At 37.1% G+C, this 15,600-nt stretch overlaps 1 protein-coding gene across 1 annotated transcript in view; it reads right to left on the bottom strand.

The window, feature by feature from the left end:
- IQCH (IQ motif containing H) overlaps window positions 1-15,600 on the bottom strand; it is a 65,843-nt gene that overhangs the window by 45,976 nt on the left and 4,267 nt on the right. Inside the window, exons 5-9 of the mRNA XM_068410569.1 lie at window positions 13,628-13,750; window positions 3,809-3,920; window positions 2,929-3,057; window positions 1,708-1,922; window positions 1-401 (exon numbers count right to left, since the gene is read on the bottom strand). The exon at window positions 1-401 is cut by the window's left edge and continues 118 nt beyond it. Of these exons, the coding sequence (XP_068266670.1) occupies window positions 1-401; window positions 1,708-1,922; window positions 2,929-3,057; window positions 3,809-3,920; window positions 13,628-13,750 (980 nt within the window). The remainder of the gene's footprint in view (window positions 402-1,707; window positions 1,923-2,928; window positions 3,058-3,808; window positions 3,921-13,627; window positions 13,751-15,600) is intronic.

Below are 15,600 nucleotides of genomic sequence, written 5' to 3'. Positions count from 1 at the left end.
TGCTGCTGCCTGAAACAGACGTAGGCCTTTCTGGCCTGGTAACGACGCCATGTTGCTTGGATCTTTGTAGCGGCCATTTCGGTACCCCCTTGGCCTTTGTATCTTTGGCCAGGTCGATTTAAGATCTTTTCCACAGTTGATTGATTCTTCAACACCGACAGAATGTCACTTTTGGTGGGATTCTCATTAAGCTCAAAGTCTGATGCAACTTCCGCCAACTTTTTGCAGTTTATTGTAGCCAACGGTACAGCATAGTCCTTGAGAAGCTTTTCTGTATGTTCCAAAAAAAAGACAATGCTCCCCCAAGATAAACAATAATGTTGCTTGAATGCCAGAAAGCCTGGAGCTTTCTGGTCTATCATGCCATGGTAAACAGCAAAGTTGCAATCAAAGCACGGATCCTGTAAGGACTGACATGGAGACATTTGCTGGGGCTGTGGGAAAAGAACAGCCACAGATTTAAGGTAATTGCCATTAATCATAAATGAGTGGTCATGACACACTACTGTATTAGTATTTATGACTTAACTGTGGGAATTTATGCATCTGAAATACACTCATACTGATTTATACATCCTAACCACAAAGTCTAGCCCAGCCTTACCATGAAACCCATTGCCACACAAAGACCTCGGAGGTCACGCAAGGTTATGAGCATTTTTATGGAAATACATCAATTGCACAGAGGAATTATGCTTGATTTACCAAACATAAAAATTAAACTCTACGGTGATTCACTGGACTACAATCAGAAAGTAACTGCAGGAGCATTCTTCCACTGAGACTGCCTCCACCTATCCCAGGAGAATGGGTAACACCCTGCTAGATAAACACAAATGGGGTAAAACTTGGAATAGAAACGTTCCTGTCTCTTAACAGAACTCCATATTTACTGGCAACTTTAGCCAGCAATTCATTAGCTCTGATTTTCAACCTAAATGCACTATTTTCAAACTATTGTTAGGTAATTATTTTTATTTACATCAATAACTCATTGATCTCCATTGCTCAAGTTTGGTTTATCTTTGATTTTCAGATCTCTTCGTTCATTTTCAGATCTCAATGGCACAAAAGTCAAAAAGTCTGGAAAGATCAAGCAAAACTCCAGACAGTTTGCTATGGAACACAATAATTAGCCATAAAAAGAAAGAAATGTCCCTCTTGCGTGGGGATCAAGAACAATCAGCAAGCATTAAGCAGTCAAGGTCAAACTCCCCTATAGTATTCTGTAAATATAAAGGGAAACACTACATTTGCTTAACTGCAGTGAGGGAGATTTAGATGAGCCATTAAAAAACTTTTATAACGGTAAAGATAGTTAGTTAAGCACTGGAACAGATGGCCTAGGGAGACTGTGGAGTTGCTATCACTGAAAGTTTTCAGAACAGGTTAGAAAAACATCTGTCTGCAATATTACAGGTACAGGTAATTCTGCCTGGAGGTCTAGATAACCTCGTAACATCCTTTCTAGACTTATTTTCTAAGATTCTGTGAAAAACAGACAAATTTAGGTAGAAGACTTGAGAAAGTAGAAACTGGCAATATATGAAGTATTTCCTATTTTACTTCAATATTTACTATTTATTAGATTTGGTTCAAACCCTCCTGTGCCAATTCAGTGATTTACAGTCACTTCCTAAACCATCTCTGGTGAAGACAGTATCAAAAACATAAATAAAAACCTCATTATCCTAACTGTCTAAATACCTGTGTCTGAGAGGGAATCTGCAGCTCAGATTCCAACTGTTGAGCTGGATATGTCCACACCGGCTTTGATTTCCTTGCTGAAACCATGGAGCTGCTGGATGGAAGTGGTGCAATGTTACCTTCACTAGAGGAATATGTGCCATAAATTGCTTCCTTTGAGTTTGGGAAGGTGACGGTGTCTGTAATCTCAGGGTCCACCCTACTACTAATCTCTCCTGTACCAAAGACAAAAATTGATTGCAGGTTTCACTGTTAGAAAAAATGTAACAGGATCAAATTGATACTCTACCACCTACCATTAGGTACTGGCGTGCTCCAGTTTGCTCTCATGTCCAAGTGGGTTGCAATTTTCAGTTTAATCTATAATGTTCTAAAGTTTGTAATATGCCAGCCAACAGTATACCCAGGATAACAATGTCAAAATATTAGCAGTTATACTCCAGGCTATTCACAGAATCAATGAGGTTGGAAGAGCCCTCTGGGCTCATCGAGTCCAACCATTGCCCTGACACCACCATGGCAACTAGACCAGGGCACTAAGGGCCATGTCCACTCTTTTTTTAAACACATTCAGAGATGGTGACTCCACCACCTCCCTGGGCAGCCTATTCCAATGTCTAATAATTCCATATATAATCTTAGTTTTCAACCACCCCTTTTCATTAGAACTTTTCAAATTCATGGGATTGCTACTGAGCCCACTGCTCATTTTGCTTACATTCCTTTCCTTACTGATGTTACACGCCACAAGCAGCTGTAGCAACAACAATTTTGAGTACACTTCGTTATAGATCAGAATCCCATTGCCCAGAGTATATTCCCTTATTAGGAGTCATTCATTTAATCACACTGGCAAAACAGATGTTTGATCAGTTGTTGTAAATCATGTAAGTCATGACTTACAGTAACACTGGCTTTACACTAACATCAGGGGTCAGATCTGCAGATTCTTAGATTCAGGTGCTTAGAATTTGAAACATGCTGGTAGGAACCTACCAGGATTTCAGAATGAACAGGGACTAAATCCTCACAGGGATTAAGAAATCTGATTCCCATCCAGTTGCAAGGCACAGGATGCTCATGCACATCTTCATGCACTTAGTATTCTTAAGGATTTGAGTGAGTGCTCATTAGACAGCTGTTTCCTTGTGAGATACAACAAGGTCCTGAAGGTGAAGTTGGAGATGCAATTGATGGCTGTTATCAATCCTTAGCACTCACCTACAGCTGACTTCTTGTGCTGCCTGGGAAATTCAAAGAAAGGCGCTGCTTTGGATACAACAGGACATGTCTGGAGAGTTATCTTTGCTGCTGGAGGGATAAGCCTTTGTTCAGTTAGGCTCAGAATACCTGTAAGAAGATGACATTAATGAACAATTCATATATATTCCAGCTATGAAAGAATTAGTAGCAATAAAGAAAGAATTAAACAAAGGCAGACCCAAGTTCTTCCAATTCCAAATCAAAACTAGAAAAGCAGCAGTTTTGTTTTATTGAAGGATTTGTATCTTTCAATATTCAATATTTTATCTTCAAGGAAGGTGAGCTTTGCCTATAAAAATTGACAAATACATGAAAGATATTGTAATGGTGCTGATTCTGAGAAGAAATTATATGCTTGTACAATGGCAACTTAATAGGCAGAATGGATGAGAATTAACTCTTGTAAACCACAACATAATCATGTAATCATGAATATGGACTGATGGCTAAAATAGTCTAAGTGCAGGTCTAGTTAAGATTGAATGATTAATAACCAGCCATTAATCGTGACCGTTTATTTTGACCATGTTATTTAGTCATACAAGAATCCTCCATCACACACAATTCCTCTTTCCAGTAGCAACCAAACTCTGTGAATTACAAGATAACTGACTCTGGGAGGATGATGCTCAACATAACATATGCTATGTCCTAAGGTAGCTGCCACATAAGGAATAAGTAGTCTGAAGTTGATCTCTACCCTTTGCAACATTTGAGATCACAATCCTTACAAATTTTGAGGTGCCAGAACCAGATACCTGCTGCAAACAGCAAACACCACTGCTTATGTATCATACAGCTGGTGGCAACAGTACCCAGGTGGGCTTCTGTGACTCACCTTTCTTTGTATCTTCTTCTAACAGGGGTAAGGGAGAATCCACGTGGTGACAGGCAGGCAAACCCCAAAGGCTGCTAACTGTGTGACCTTTCACTATCTTCTGACTACACATCTAGGAAGAGACAGAATCTTCTTTTAGCAAAGGGAAGTCTGGGATTTGCAAAGACACACTTTTCTACTCCCGCAATAATAAATAATAAATGTAATTTCTGCTATGAATCGTTTCATTAAGATTTAATAATGTAACAGTGCAAGCACTGCTTTTGCTACTTATGAGCATGCTACAGTATTGTCTACTGTCATTACTTTAGTAATTTAAAATAAAGTTAATTAAATCCAATTAAGGTCTTGTGCCTTCTGCTGTGCAAAAGATCAGTGTAGTAGTTAATAAAGGAATCACAAGAAGTTTGCTCAATTTTAATGAGTATAATGTAAACATAATATTTCTTGACAGAACAGTCTTTAAATATATAAAATGCATACACAGGCAAGGTACCAGAAAATGAAATACTTTCAAATACATAAGTAAATTTTTGCTGGGAAGACTACCAATGGAATTAAAAGATGTGAAACTACTCACAAATCAGGGAACAGTTCAGTATCACAGACTTCTGAAGTTTCAGGGTTCCTCAAGGACAGCAGGGAATGACACAGCCTGATAATGTGATGTGGAAACGTGTGCCACCCTGGCTGTGCTAGTGTGGGGATTAAAGCTCCCTTATTTCCCCAATTAACCTGTGCTTGCCTGAGAAAAAGGAACCTGCTGGTTCCAAGTGCCAGGAATTCAAGCAGACACACATCACTTTGGGACAGTGATATCATGTGTCTTGCTGCTACGCTTATCATCGCACATATAGAGATATATTGCCACCTTATACTTTAGTATTATAAATATAAAAACTATTATCATCTAACATTTTTTTCTCTCTCCAGTACGCTGAGTATCTTCAGTTTCTTTCTGACTAGGAATACGCATACTATTCCATTTGCAATGGGGGTTGTACTCAACTCCTAGAGAAAAAGCCAGCTAGATACTCAGTGGGTTTAAAGCGCTACAGCACATGCAACCTTAAAGCAAGTAACATCACTGAGATCTCCCACGTGATGATAGTCAACCACCACCAGCAGAAGATTATACTCCTTCCTCTCACCTGGCTGATGCTAGAAAAATGAGACAATGATAAACCTAGAGAGATGTGAAAGATTTGACTTAAATAAATTTATATGTTTTATGAAGCAAAAGGAAAATTTAACACTAGCCTATCAAACCTGACTCTGTCAACAGATTTTTGGAAATCTAGATAAAGGTTTCTTAGTTTTAGTAGCTAAATTACCTAGGGATCAGATGTGCTCTAATATATGCTGCTTATAAATTCCCCTGCAACTTTACAGGTTCTCCAGTAACTTCCACGCTGGGTCAAGGCAATACAAGAAGGAAGCGACTCAATTTGAATGAGGAGGGTAAATAAGTGCCAACACACAGGGCGAATACATTCTTAATCTCAAGAAGAAAAAAGGTAGTTGGAGGGACATACAGGAGCAAACAGGAAAGCCAGCAGGCAGACTGGACAAGGAAAAAGACCTGGGGGCAGCAGAGTTAGGAAAGAATAGTGGGACAGGCTGAGCAAAGAGCCTGGTAGATAGGTTGGGAGCCTGGCAGAGGACCAGGCAGATAAGGCTAGGATGTGTTCTGGAAGCAGTCTCAGAAGACAACCACAAGGAACAGAGGGACTGGAGCAAGATAAAAATGGGAAAAGGGTAAACTGGGGCAGACTGGGAAAAGGAAGCAAACAGCTTTGTATGCAATACATCCATCTCCCTCACAATTTGGAGTGGACTTCAAGAACCTACAGTCTCACCTTTAGTCAGCAAATAGCTGTGAAGCCCAATAAAAAATGTCCCATGCTTTTGTGGGTGACAATCTGTTAGCAGCTACTCCATCAGTTTAATGGTTAGAGATTCTTACATTGGATAGAAATGTTTGAACCTTACTGGTGAGCTGTATGGAGGACAACCTAATGCCATGTGCTGGAAAGTTTTATTTGCTTTTTAAAAAATTATTTCATTATGAATGATAAACTATAAAATAATATTAAATACATAAAATCAGAAAGCTAGGAAATATTGATAGATCTGCAAAGTGGGAATAATGGTGTTGACCTCTTTTATAGAGCACATTGGGACTTGCTAGTTTAAAATACTAGGTTTTAATGACTGATTATCATACTTGTGTACAGCTTTTAGTACAATAGGACCCAGGCCACGATTGGGATCTTTGAGGACTGTTGTGTCATAATTAGTGAACAACATCAACCATCAACTTTATAGAAAGGAATAGGCAATTCTAAAGAACTGCTTATAAACCTAATAGGGAAATGAGATAGATCAAAATAAACTATCACAATTTTTCCTCCCAATTTGTATAATAACACTGTCCACAGGAGACATTAAGGAGATAGGACATATATATGCTTTATCATAATAGAGAATCTTTCAGAGACATCATAGGCACTCATTTTAGTTGTGGCCATTATGAAGCATTATGCTTTAAGGGATCTAGATATATGAATCTTCATGTCCTTGTGTTCCAATAGCAAGAAGCATATAACAAAGATTAACTTTATTCCAGCTGGCATGTAAGTGGCTTGATACTGAGAAAGGAGAATAATAAACCACACTGTTCCAGTCACTCTCAGCCCCTGCAGTTTGTTGAGGACACAACAAAAATACATAAAATGAAAGAAATTTAATTAAACAGGGACTCTTTTTTTTCCAAGCTATTGCTATTGTATCAGGGAAGCAGCACTGATTTTGCTGTTGGTCAGTTTTATCCTAGTTTAAATCCCAGGAGTTTTGTTATGATAAACTGCACTATGAAACACACGTATTTCATTTTTGTTCATAGAGATGTAATAAGCTACACAGAAAAGCAATTCAGGTGGAGTGTATAAGTTCAAAAGCAGCCTAGAGGTTTTTTGGTTTATTTTTTTTAAGAGGAGATAGATATTTAATACTTCTTTGCTGTATGCTTTAATTTCTGTAAAGTCCGTGGCAGGTGTCACGTTAAAATAAGGACAGATTCAGCTGTAATGTAATTTAAGCTTTCATTTACACTGCACTATGATTCACTTCATTACATAGTACAGGCAGCAGTGCAACTACGGAGCTGACCCAAAACAGTTACCTATGAAAATTCCACCCCTTCTTCTGTGTTCTTTCAGCATCCTATTTGCATTAGCTGCCCTCTTGAAGACTTCAGTGAGATATCAAAGCAAAATTTGATAAAATGCTTTTGTCCTTCAGTTATTTTCACTAAAACTAAACCAACTCAATTACAACAATAAGACCTTTAAAATAATAAAAATATTAAGTACTGCAAGAAAAAGGTTTACTTTCAGCATCATTATAGAGTTTTATTACCATTATTCAGTGATTTAACTTAAAAAGATATTTAAAAGATTGCATCTTTTAAAAGGTTTTCAATAGACTTCCACCTGCTTATGTCAGCACAATTTAAACTCTTTACTCGCACCTACAGCTTCTATGGCATAAACACAAAACCTAGTGAATTTAATACCACATATTGCAGAACTAGCAGCTCCTAACTAGCAGTTTAATGTTTGTAGTGTAGACAGACCCAAACCAGCAAGGAAGCGAAGGATCACACCCTACACAGTGCTAACCTGGAGGCACCTCACCTGCTTCTTCTCTGGCAGGACCCAAGCAACCGTTATTGCGACGAGGTGATTGGAACCTCAAACATTTTCCTGCATGAATAATGTCTTCTAGTGAAGTTTGTTATGAAGATTATAATTCAGCAAGTATACTTTACCGAAATCAGTACACAGCCTGCTTCATCACGGGTACTTTTAAAGTATAGTTTTATAGGGCTGGAAGGGAGCACTTAATTGGCAGCGCAGACTAAGGCTTGCTTGCCTTAAAATATGCTTGGAGTGTGCTGAAAAACTATTTTTTCATTTCAAGCACTTCTGAGTGTAATTAACCTGGGACATGAGGAAAACAATTCTATTACCCTTTCTAAAGTGTTTTTCTCCTGCGGATAAACCTCTCCCGCTTGGTTTTTTCTTTTTGCTTCATTTTAAATAGGGCACTTGTAACACCACAGGGATTTTCCGATTAGTTCTCTATTTGTTTTCTTTTTACCTAGACAGTGATATTTAACAGGAACAACTTCTTTTTTTTAAATATATTTATAAATATGTTTTCCCCCAGTAAAAGAATAGAGACTAGTATTAAATACAGAGAAAAGATGAGTACTATCACGTGTCAAAACTGCAGTTTATCAACCAGGAAGATTAGATAGATGAGATTTGGTGAAGTAAATATCAGAAAACCACAAAGCTTGGTAGTAATTATCTTCTCCAAATTGCCATCTACCTTCCTATTTTTTATTAAGAAGTTCCTATCAAGATTTGATGTACACAGTTCATGATCCCTATAAAGGGAAGGAGGAAGCACAGCAAAATAAAATCAATGGAACTAAGGTTCAGTGTGCTCAGGAGCATGTAGAAGGCAAGTCTAAGGGAAACTGGAACTCCACTGATCCATCTGTTCCACAGATAAAATGTACTTCAGAAATAAGATCGAACTATTCCAGAGATGAAGCAGGATAGGCAGGATAGCAAGTTACCAAACCTGATAAATCATGTGTTCTTCATTGATCTCAAATGGAGAAAAAAGCATACAGAAAAGAGAGAATAGGCATATTGATGACCACCTTGTTTGCTTAAACAGGTAAGACAAAATGAGATGCAAGTAGGAAGAAACTTCTGGGTAATAAAAAAATGATATAATTAAGTACATTCATAATTATCATTAAAAAAGCAGCTAGTTATGAGTAGAAACAACTCACTCAATTGTAGTGCAAAAGGGAAGAGGTCTCAGGCTACCTTAAGGGCAAAACAGATCAGATAGTGCTCAGAGGTTTTCAGATTGCCTGGTCCTGATAAAATACACTCTAGGATACTTAAAGAACTGTCTAAAGCAATCTCAGAACTGCTGGTGGGACTCTTGTAGAACGGAAAATATACTAGAATACTGCAAAAGAGCATAGTACCTATCTTCAGAAAGGGGCAAAGGATGTGTTGAGAAATTCTAGCCCTATTGGTTTAACTACAATTCTTGGAAAAGTTCTTAAATATTTTTATTTAAGCTATTATAAACATCTGGAAAGTAACAAATAAATGAGAAACTTGAACCTGTCAAGATCAAATTTGTCAGACCAATCTAATTTTTTTCTACAGCAGGTAGGCAAGTGTTATGAATAGGGGAGAAAAAGTAAAGGGTTTAACTCTAGTTTCAAATAACCTGATTTTGGTCCTTCGAGTCTAAGAACCAGCACGTGGAATTCAATGCAGAAATACTGACTGCTAAGTAAAGGACAAATTCTTACCAGTGTCTGTGGAACTATTCTAAAGTCAGATGAGTCAAATTTGTAACAGTCTCTGTAGGAGATTTAAAATATGAACGATTTTTATGACTGGTTGTCTTTTTATTCAAGAAGATTTCTGAGTAGGAAAATGGTGTAGAAAATTAAAATATATCCTTCTCATTCCAATTTACATAGTCCATCATTTTATCTACCTGATAATTAATACAGTTTCCCTTAGATGTAATACTAGGATATTAACCCATGTTATTTCCCTCAGGTTTTGTTTATCTACAGAAAATAAAGTCCAATTTAAATGGGAAGCCCAACATAAAATGTTCAATATGGAGCAACTAGGCATCTTCAACAACAGGTCTCATGTTATTCTTACCTACTTTAAGCTCCTAAAGTAACCAGAGATGGCTCTGAACTGGGAGTTTTCCATGTACCTGCTGCTAGCTCTCCCAGAAATTCACCTCCATCAGAAGGCTGCCATAACAGGTGCAAGAGAGAATAGCTGGAGAACTTTGGTGAATCCCACATCTGCTTTTTGAAAATGGCAACAGAAGCAGCACAGAAGGAAGTAAGAAGGATAATTGCTGGCTTGAACTACGATACATTTTACTTGTGGGCAAAGGGCCAGCTTACACGAGGCAGAATATGCAGGCCCAACTTATTGGGATTCAGGGGTGGGCCTCCCTTCTTGTCCGGAGACAGCTGTAAACCAGCAGCCCATGGCATCACAATCAGGCACAGAGTTTTGTCAAGGAATGCTGATATGTACAGAAACAGCTTCAGCAGCTTCGGCTGCACCCCTGCCTAGCAAAATGACAGTCAATCTCCAATTCCAGATGACAAGAACTGGATAAAAACTTGAAACAAATGGTGACCTTTCAAAAGATTAATTTGTTTACCAACAAAACGTTCTACGTTTGTCATCTGAGATGGGGGTGACCTTCACATTCCCATTTCTAGGTTGAAAGGATGCTGACTATAGTCATCTGTTAAGTTAACTCTATCTCACCAATTATTTCCTTTTTATTTTTAGTGACAAGAAGATTTTATTAATTCACTGTGCTGGTTATTATGATTACATACCATAATACAAATGCAGCAAGCTTATTTTGAATTACTGTAGTGTAACATCGATTTGTTTAAGTCTCATTCTGCTACTACTGCCAAATTATGCTTTGACTGTAATTATAGCCATATGCATAAAAGTTTAAAACACAATCAGGTTTTGAGGTCCGAAAGACCTGTTTTTCTTCTACAACTTCTCCTAGTCACTTGAAATGAAAAGGATTGCCCTGCTTTGCCTTACTTTATAGTTTTGGAAATGAATAGACTTTCAGTGATAAGCATTAGTGATTAGCATGATGCAAATACTGAATAAAGAATGAATAACTGAGGATGTGATTAGAATGGTTGTGCTCAAATAAGCTAGCTTAAAAAAAACCCCACAACACAGAATCCCTGTCATTGCCATTAGAGCCACACTACATAAGATGCAACTCATAAAGGCTAGAAATCATCACCATATTAAATTCTACCTCATGAATAAATTAAAAGGTTCCTAAGTTTACAGTATAATATACATTTCTAAGAAAACAAGGACCAAAAAAGTGCCAGCATAATTCTATAAAAGAACAGCAGTCCTATGAAAATGAAAGGTAGAGCTGTGAATCTTTTCTACATTGCAGCAGTTCATCAGAATTATTTTTGCTGCAATTCAGATTACTATTTGTTTTGCTAGATACTCCATGGGAAGTATACATATTTAATAATTACCTACTCATCATTTTTCATTTGTTATCCAGATATAGGCTACAAAATAAAGTGATGCCCAGTCTGCCCATGGTGTTTCAAACAGAATTACAGTCTTCATTTTAAGATAACTACAGAATTTTACAGAGGATGAAGCATTAGTGCTTATCAGACCCAAAAAGGTACAAAAGGGCAATAGTTAATTGTTCTCAGTTTCTGTCATAAAGTCCAGCGTCAGCAACTTTATAACACCAAAAGGGCAAGAAAAGATGACTTTTTCATGAAACAATGGGATCCTTACTAATAATTTTTCAAACTACTCAAATGAAAGGATAATAAAAAGTCCAGGTAGATTTGTGCTTGACCTATCTAGTCACCTCAGAACCAGTGTGGTTTTAATCTCATCACATTTTAAAATGCTCAGGTCTCCTTGAAAACTCAGATGCTGACAACTCTTGGAAAAAACCTGAATGAAGTTAACCAAGCAATTAGTTTTTAATTTACTTCAGTGAGAGTCCTTTTGCCACTGATTTTTTCCAGAAATAATCTTTGAACTTATGTACATATGTAGGGCATGTACATGGGTGTGTGTGTGTGGGGGGGTGTGTGTGTCCCCACATGTGTGTGTACAAATATTGCCCTCTAATGGCTGATTAGTAAAAACAGGGTAGGTAGCACCTAACTTAATTCTTGTAACTACTTTAATTGATATTTTTTTCAAAACTAAAGACCATATAATTTTAGACCTGCAACCACACATCGATTTATTTTAGTTACTATTGGTGATCTATAACTATCATTCCTCTAAGTGCTACTATAGATCACATTTCACAAAAATGCCTTAATTCACAATCTCAGGAGTGGATTTTGCAAATCTAATTGCAAAATTTTACCCCCAGTGAAGCTAAAACATTTCAAAACACAGATTGTGTCATGGGATTCGAAAACTTCAGTAAATGCTGTAGAATAAATTAGAGATAAGAAATACCTACTTGTTTTTTCAGCCCATCTCCCTGTCGTAAACAGGTCCTTAGCAACTGTAAATATGTATCAGAGACCTTGACTAATTTACACTAAATGTCTGTAATTTAAGTCGACATTAAGAAGTTTTCTCTGATCAGTATGTTTCGGTGAGAGTGGTAAAACACATGGCTCTCTGCAGTAGTATAATATTCCTCTCTGTGAGCGTTTTAGAGTGGTTCTAAAAAGCTATTAGCCATGATGCTTTTTTCTAATTAACTCTATATCACAGGGTTAGACAAATCACCTCTTAGTCTGGGCAACAGCTTTCAAAAATCATTTTTTATAAGTGGCAGCTTACAACTGTGCCATTCAGAGATTCTGTTTATGTTGTTTAAAACCAAATACCCTAGAATGTCTCTTACAGCACTGGGCTTGCTGTATAATGCTTCTGTTACATAAATTAAATTGTAGAAGAGCATCCTCGTATGAGACCATTGGGCATATTCTTTCATGTGGACCACAGTGCTGTGCTAAATTTGTGAACATAATTGATCTTTGGAGGGATGCCTGTGCCTATTAATTTTTTTTAAAAGCAGACTTTGCAGAAAATGTCATCTTCATATTCATTTGTTTCAGAGGAGCAGCGGTTGCAGAACACAAATTTGGAAGAATCAAAACTTAATCTTACACAACTTGAACGTTCTCAGACCAGAAAGAATAAAGAAGGGTGATTTGATGGATACTAGTCAGGGTACTCTGAGGAGTGTGTTGTAGAAGTGCTCAGTCTCAGCTTTGGTAGATAATTATTTTGTATTAAGGGAAACAGCTTGACTAGAAATAAAAGAAAGGCTGTGCTTCAGAATACCTCGTAGCTTGACAGTGAGGGCACTTGGAATCTACAAGACATGGAAAGGAAGGATTTGAATCTGTCCCTCACATTCGGTTGGACTCGATGATCCCTGAGGTCTCTTCCAACCTGGTTGATTCTGTGATTCCAAAGAAAGTGCTCCCAGCATGGAACTAAGAAGTAGAACCTGACATTCCCTCCCAAATCATGTCAGAAAAGATGTAAACGACACCTAAATGCATGTAGTCACTCTAAGACTCTGATTCTCTTTCAGTATAACCTCTATTTTTTTGATTCAGTGACACTGATTTCTGGTCAGTGTCAGCAATCCTGTGGCAGGATTGCTTTATTTAAAAAAAAAAAAAAGTCAGTTAAAAAGAGCATCAAAACAAAGTACAAGCATTTTTCATTCATTCCTAACAAGCCTGTTATCATTTGAAAACAGAATATATTGTCTTTTTAAGAAATGGCCATAGAATGAACAACTGAAAGCCCATTCTTGTCGGCAAAAGCCCTTTTGCTTCTTCCTTGATCTTTGGGTCACATCCTGAACTCCACAAGCTCCAGTTTGCTGACCTTCACTCCCTGATTTTACTGAGATTACTTACCATGCACATTCCCTTGTATACTCATGCTTTTGCTGGACTGGAGTCTTGCTACCTAAACCTGTTATGCTACAGGTTTGTTTTCCCCAGTATCATCACTCAAAATGTTTCGATCGTTACATATCAATGTCAAAAAGTAGGAAATCATGAGGTACTTTCACTTAATTTTTTTTATTTAGGTCTGATACATATTAACTTTAATAGTGAAAAGTAGTGCATTTAATAAGCCCATAAGATAATATGTTACTTACAGGAGCAGTTTTTTTCTTAGTTATAAGCGGCAGCCTGGTCTCGTAGTCCTGATGTTTTAAAACAGCTTTATTATTGATGGTCTCTGGGTCAAGCATAATTTTCATATCCATTTCCAGCTGATGCTGAAATATATAATATGCATATTCTTAAAATAACTGCACCAGGACAAAAGTGTTTATAAGCAGGAATTGGCTAATGTTCATAAAATTGCAAAATGATGATAAAAATCCATGTTATTTGATATCCACATATATGCTTTTGCCAAAATTTGTTCAATTAATTTCTGAAATATCCAAATTTGCACACCTTTGAGTTCAACTTTGAGTGGAAAGGACAATCAGGTTGGACTCACTTGATTAACGTAGGTAATTTGTGAATACCTGCGTTATAACAAACGTTTTATACCCACCCTGTCTATTGGGAGGGTGTTATATGTGCATTCTTCCTACAGATGATAATAAGAGTCCAATCTACCTTGGCCACGTTTGCCAGAGACTTTAATTCAGGAATCATTGACCTGATGGACCAGAACTGCTTCTTTGGATGGGTCATGGCCCATTGACTCGATGTAGATCGAGCACTTGCTTATAAGTAAATGAGGAAATAAAAAATCCTTGTAGCAATAAGAATTAAAACATAGTAGTTTCTTAAGGTACATTGTTATCTGCATGGAATGGATTCAGCTATTTTGCTAATAAAAATTATTATTTAAATCCCGATGGACAGAGAAAGACTTTTAAAGCTTCTTCCTGTTATAAAAACTCTCTAAAGCACATACTTTTTCTATAAAAGCCAGAAGTGATGCTATATATTTTTTCTAGAGAAGTTGGTTAAGTTGAAAACATTTTGGTTCATCTTAATGCATGTGCTGTAGTTTACACCTGTATCAAGTGTAGTAGTATCTCCCAATGCTTTTATTGCAATGACATTGCTAACTAGACTCTGCACCCACCAGGGTTTATTTACCAACCTAAGCCAAATAAAGAAGAATCCTCAAATGGCAGAAACTACTGTATGACCAGAGCTAAGGGAATTCAGAGGAGCTGGGGGCCTGGCAGTGCACGTGCTTAATTCCCCTTACATGGATATGGGAATACAAAAAGCTCCCTTAGTAAGATCCAACTAAACATATTCCTATACAAGAACTCTCTGCTGATACTTCTATTGCATAAATGTAAAAATAAATCTCAGAATTCTATTTTTTGACAAATAAAATATGCCATAAAAAGTCTAAGAATCATTAGAGGTATATTTGAATTATTAAACAATTGTATTACTTTGTGAAAGCACTAAAAATGGTTTAATTTATTTATCTGCACAATATATTCTCTTCTTTTGATAGTAATTACAAGCAGATGTATCAATGAGGCGCTCATTTAGATTTGGGTTTGTATGAACAAAAGTTATTATCCAAGCCAATTACTCTTTTACCCACATGGCTGCACAGAGACAGAAAGTTCAATTTTCACCTCGTCAGTGATTTTGTGGTATTTATTTTATTACTATAACACACCACTGTACAGAAAGGAAACTGCTTGTGCTATTAAACAAGAATTGGGGGAAAATTGAGTACCTTCTCCATTAAAATAGGAGATGATTCACAATGCAGCCTGCCCCACTCAGACTGATAGTGAAATGATCAATGCTGAAGTGGCAGATTCCACTCAGGATAAAAAGAATTTAAATACTTTAATTAAAAAAATTATAAAAGTTACTTTGCCAGCTTAGATGTATGGCAAGTGACAATTCTACATTTGCAGGAGCTGGTGCAGATGGTATCATGGATCTCTTCCATCTACATTATCCATCCATCTGTATTATCCACAGTCTAAAATTTAAGCTATCTTGAACCATCTTGATGTAGAACAAGAAAAGATGAGAACAGCAGGGCAAATAAGTGCATTATTACTAATACAATGCTCAAGGAGAATGTTGTGCTCAATTATTAACGTGGAGTATACTGGAATATACA

Source organism: Nyctibius grandis, chromosome 11 (genome assembly GCF_013368605.1).
Source record: "Nyctibius grandis isolate bNycGra1 chromosome 11, bNycGra1.pri, whole genome shotgun sequence".
Classification (NCBI taxonomy): Eukaryota; Metazoa; Chordata; class Aves; order Nyctibiiformes; family Nyctibiidae; genus Nyctibius; species Nyctibius grandis.
The sequence above is the reverse complement of the archived record's forward strand: the minus strand, read 5'-3'. Positions and strand labels throughout refer to the sequence as shown.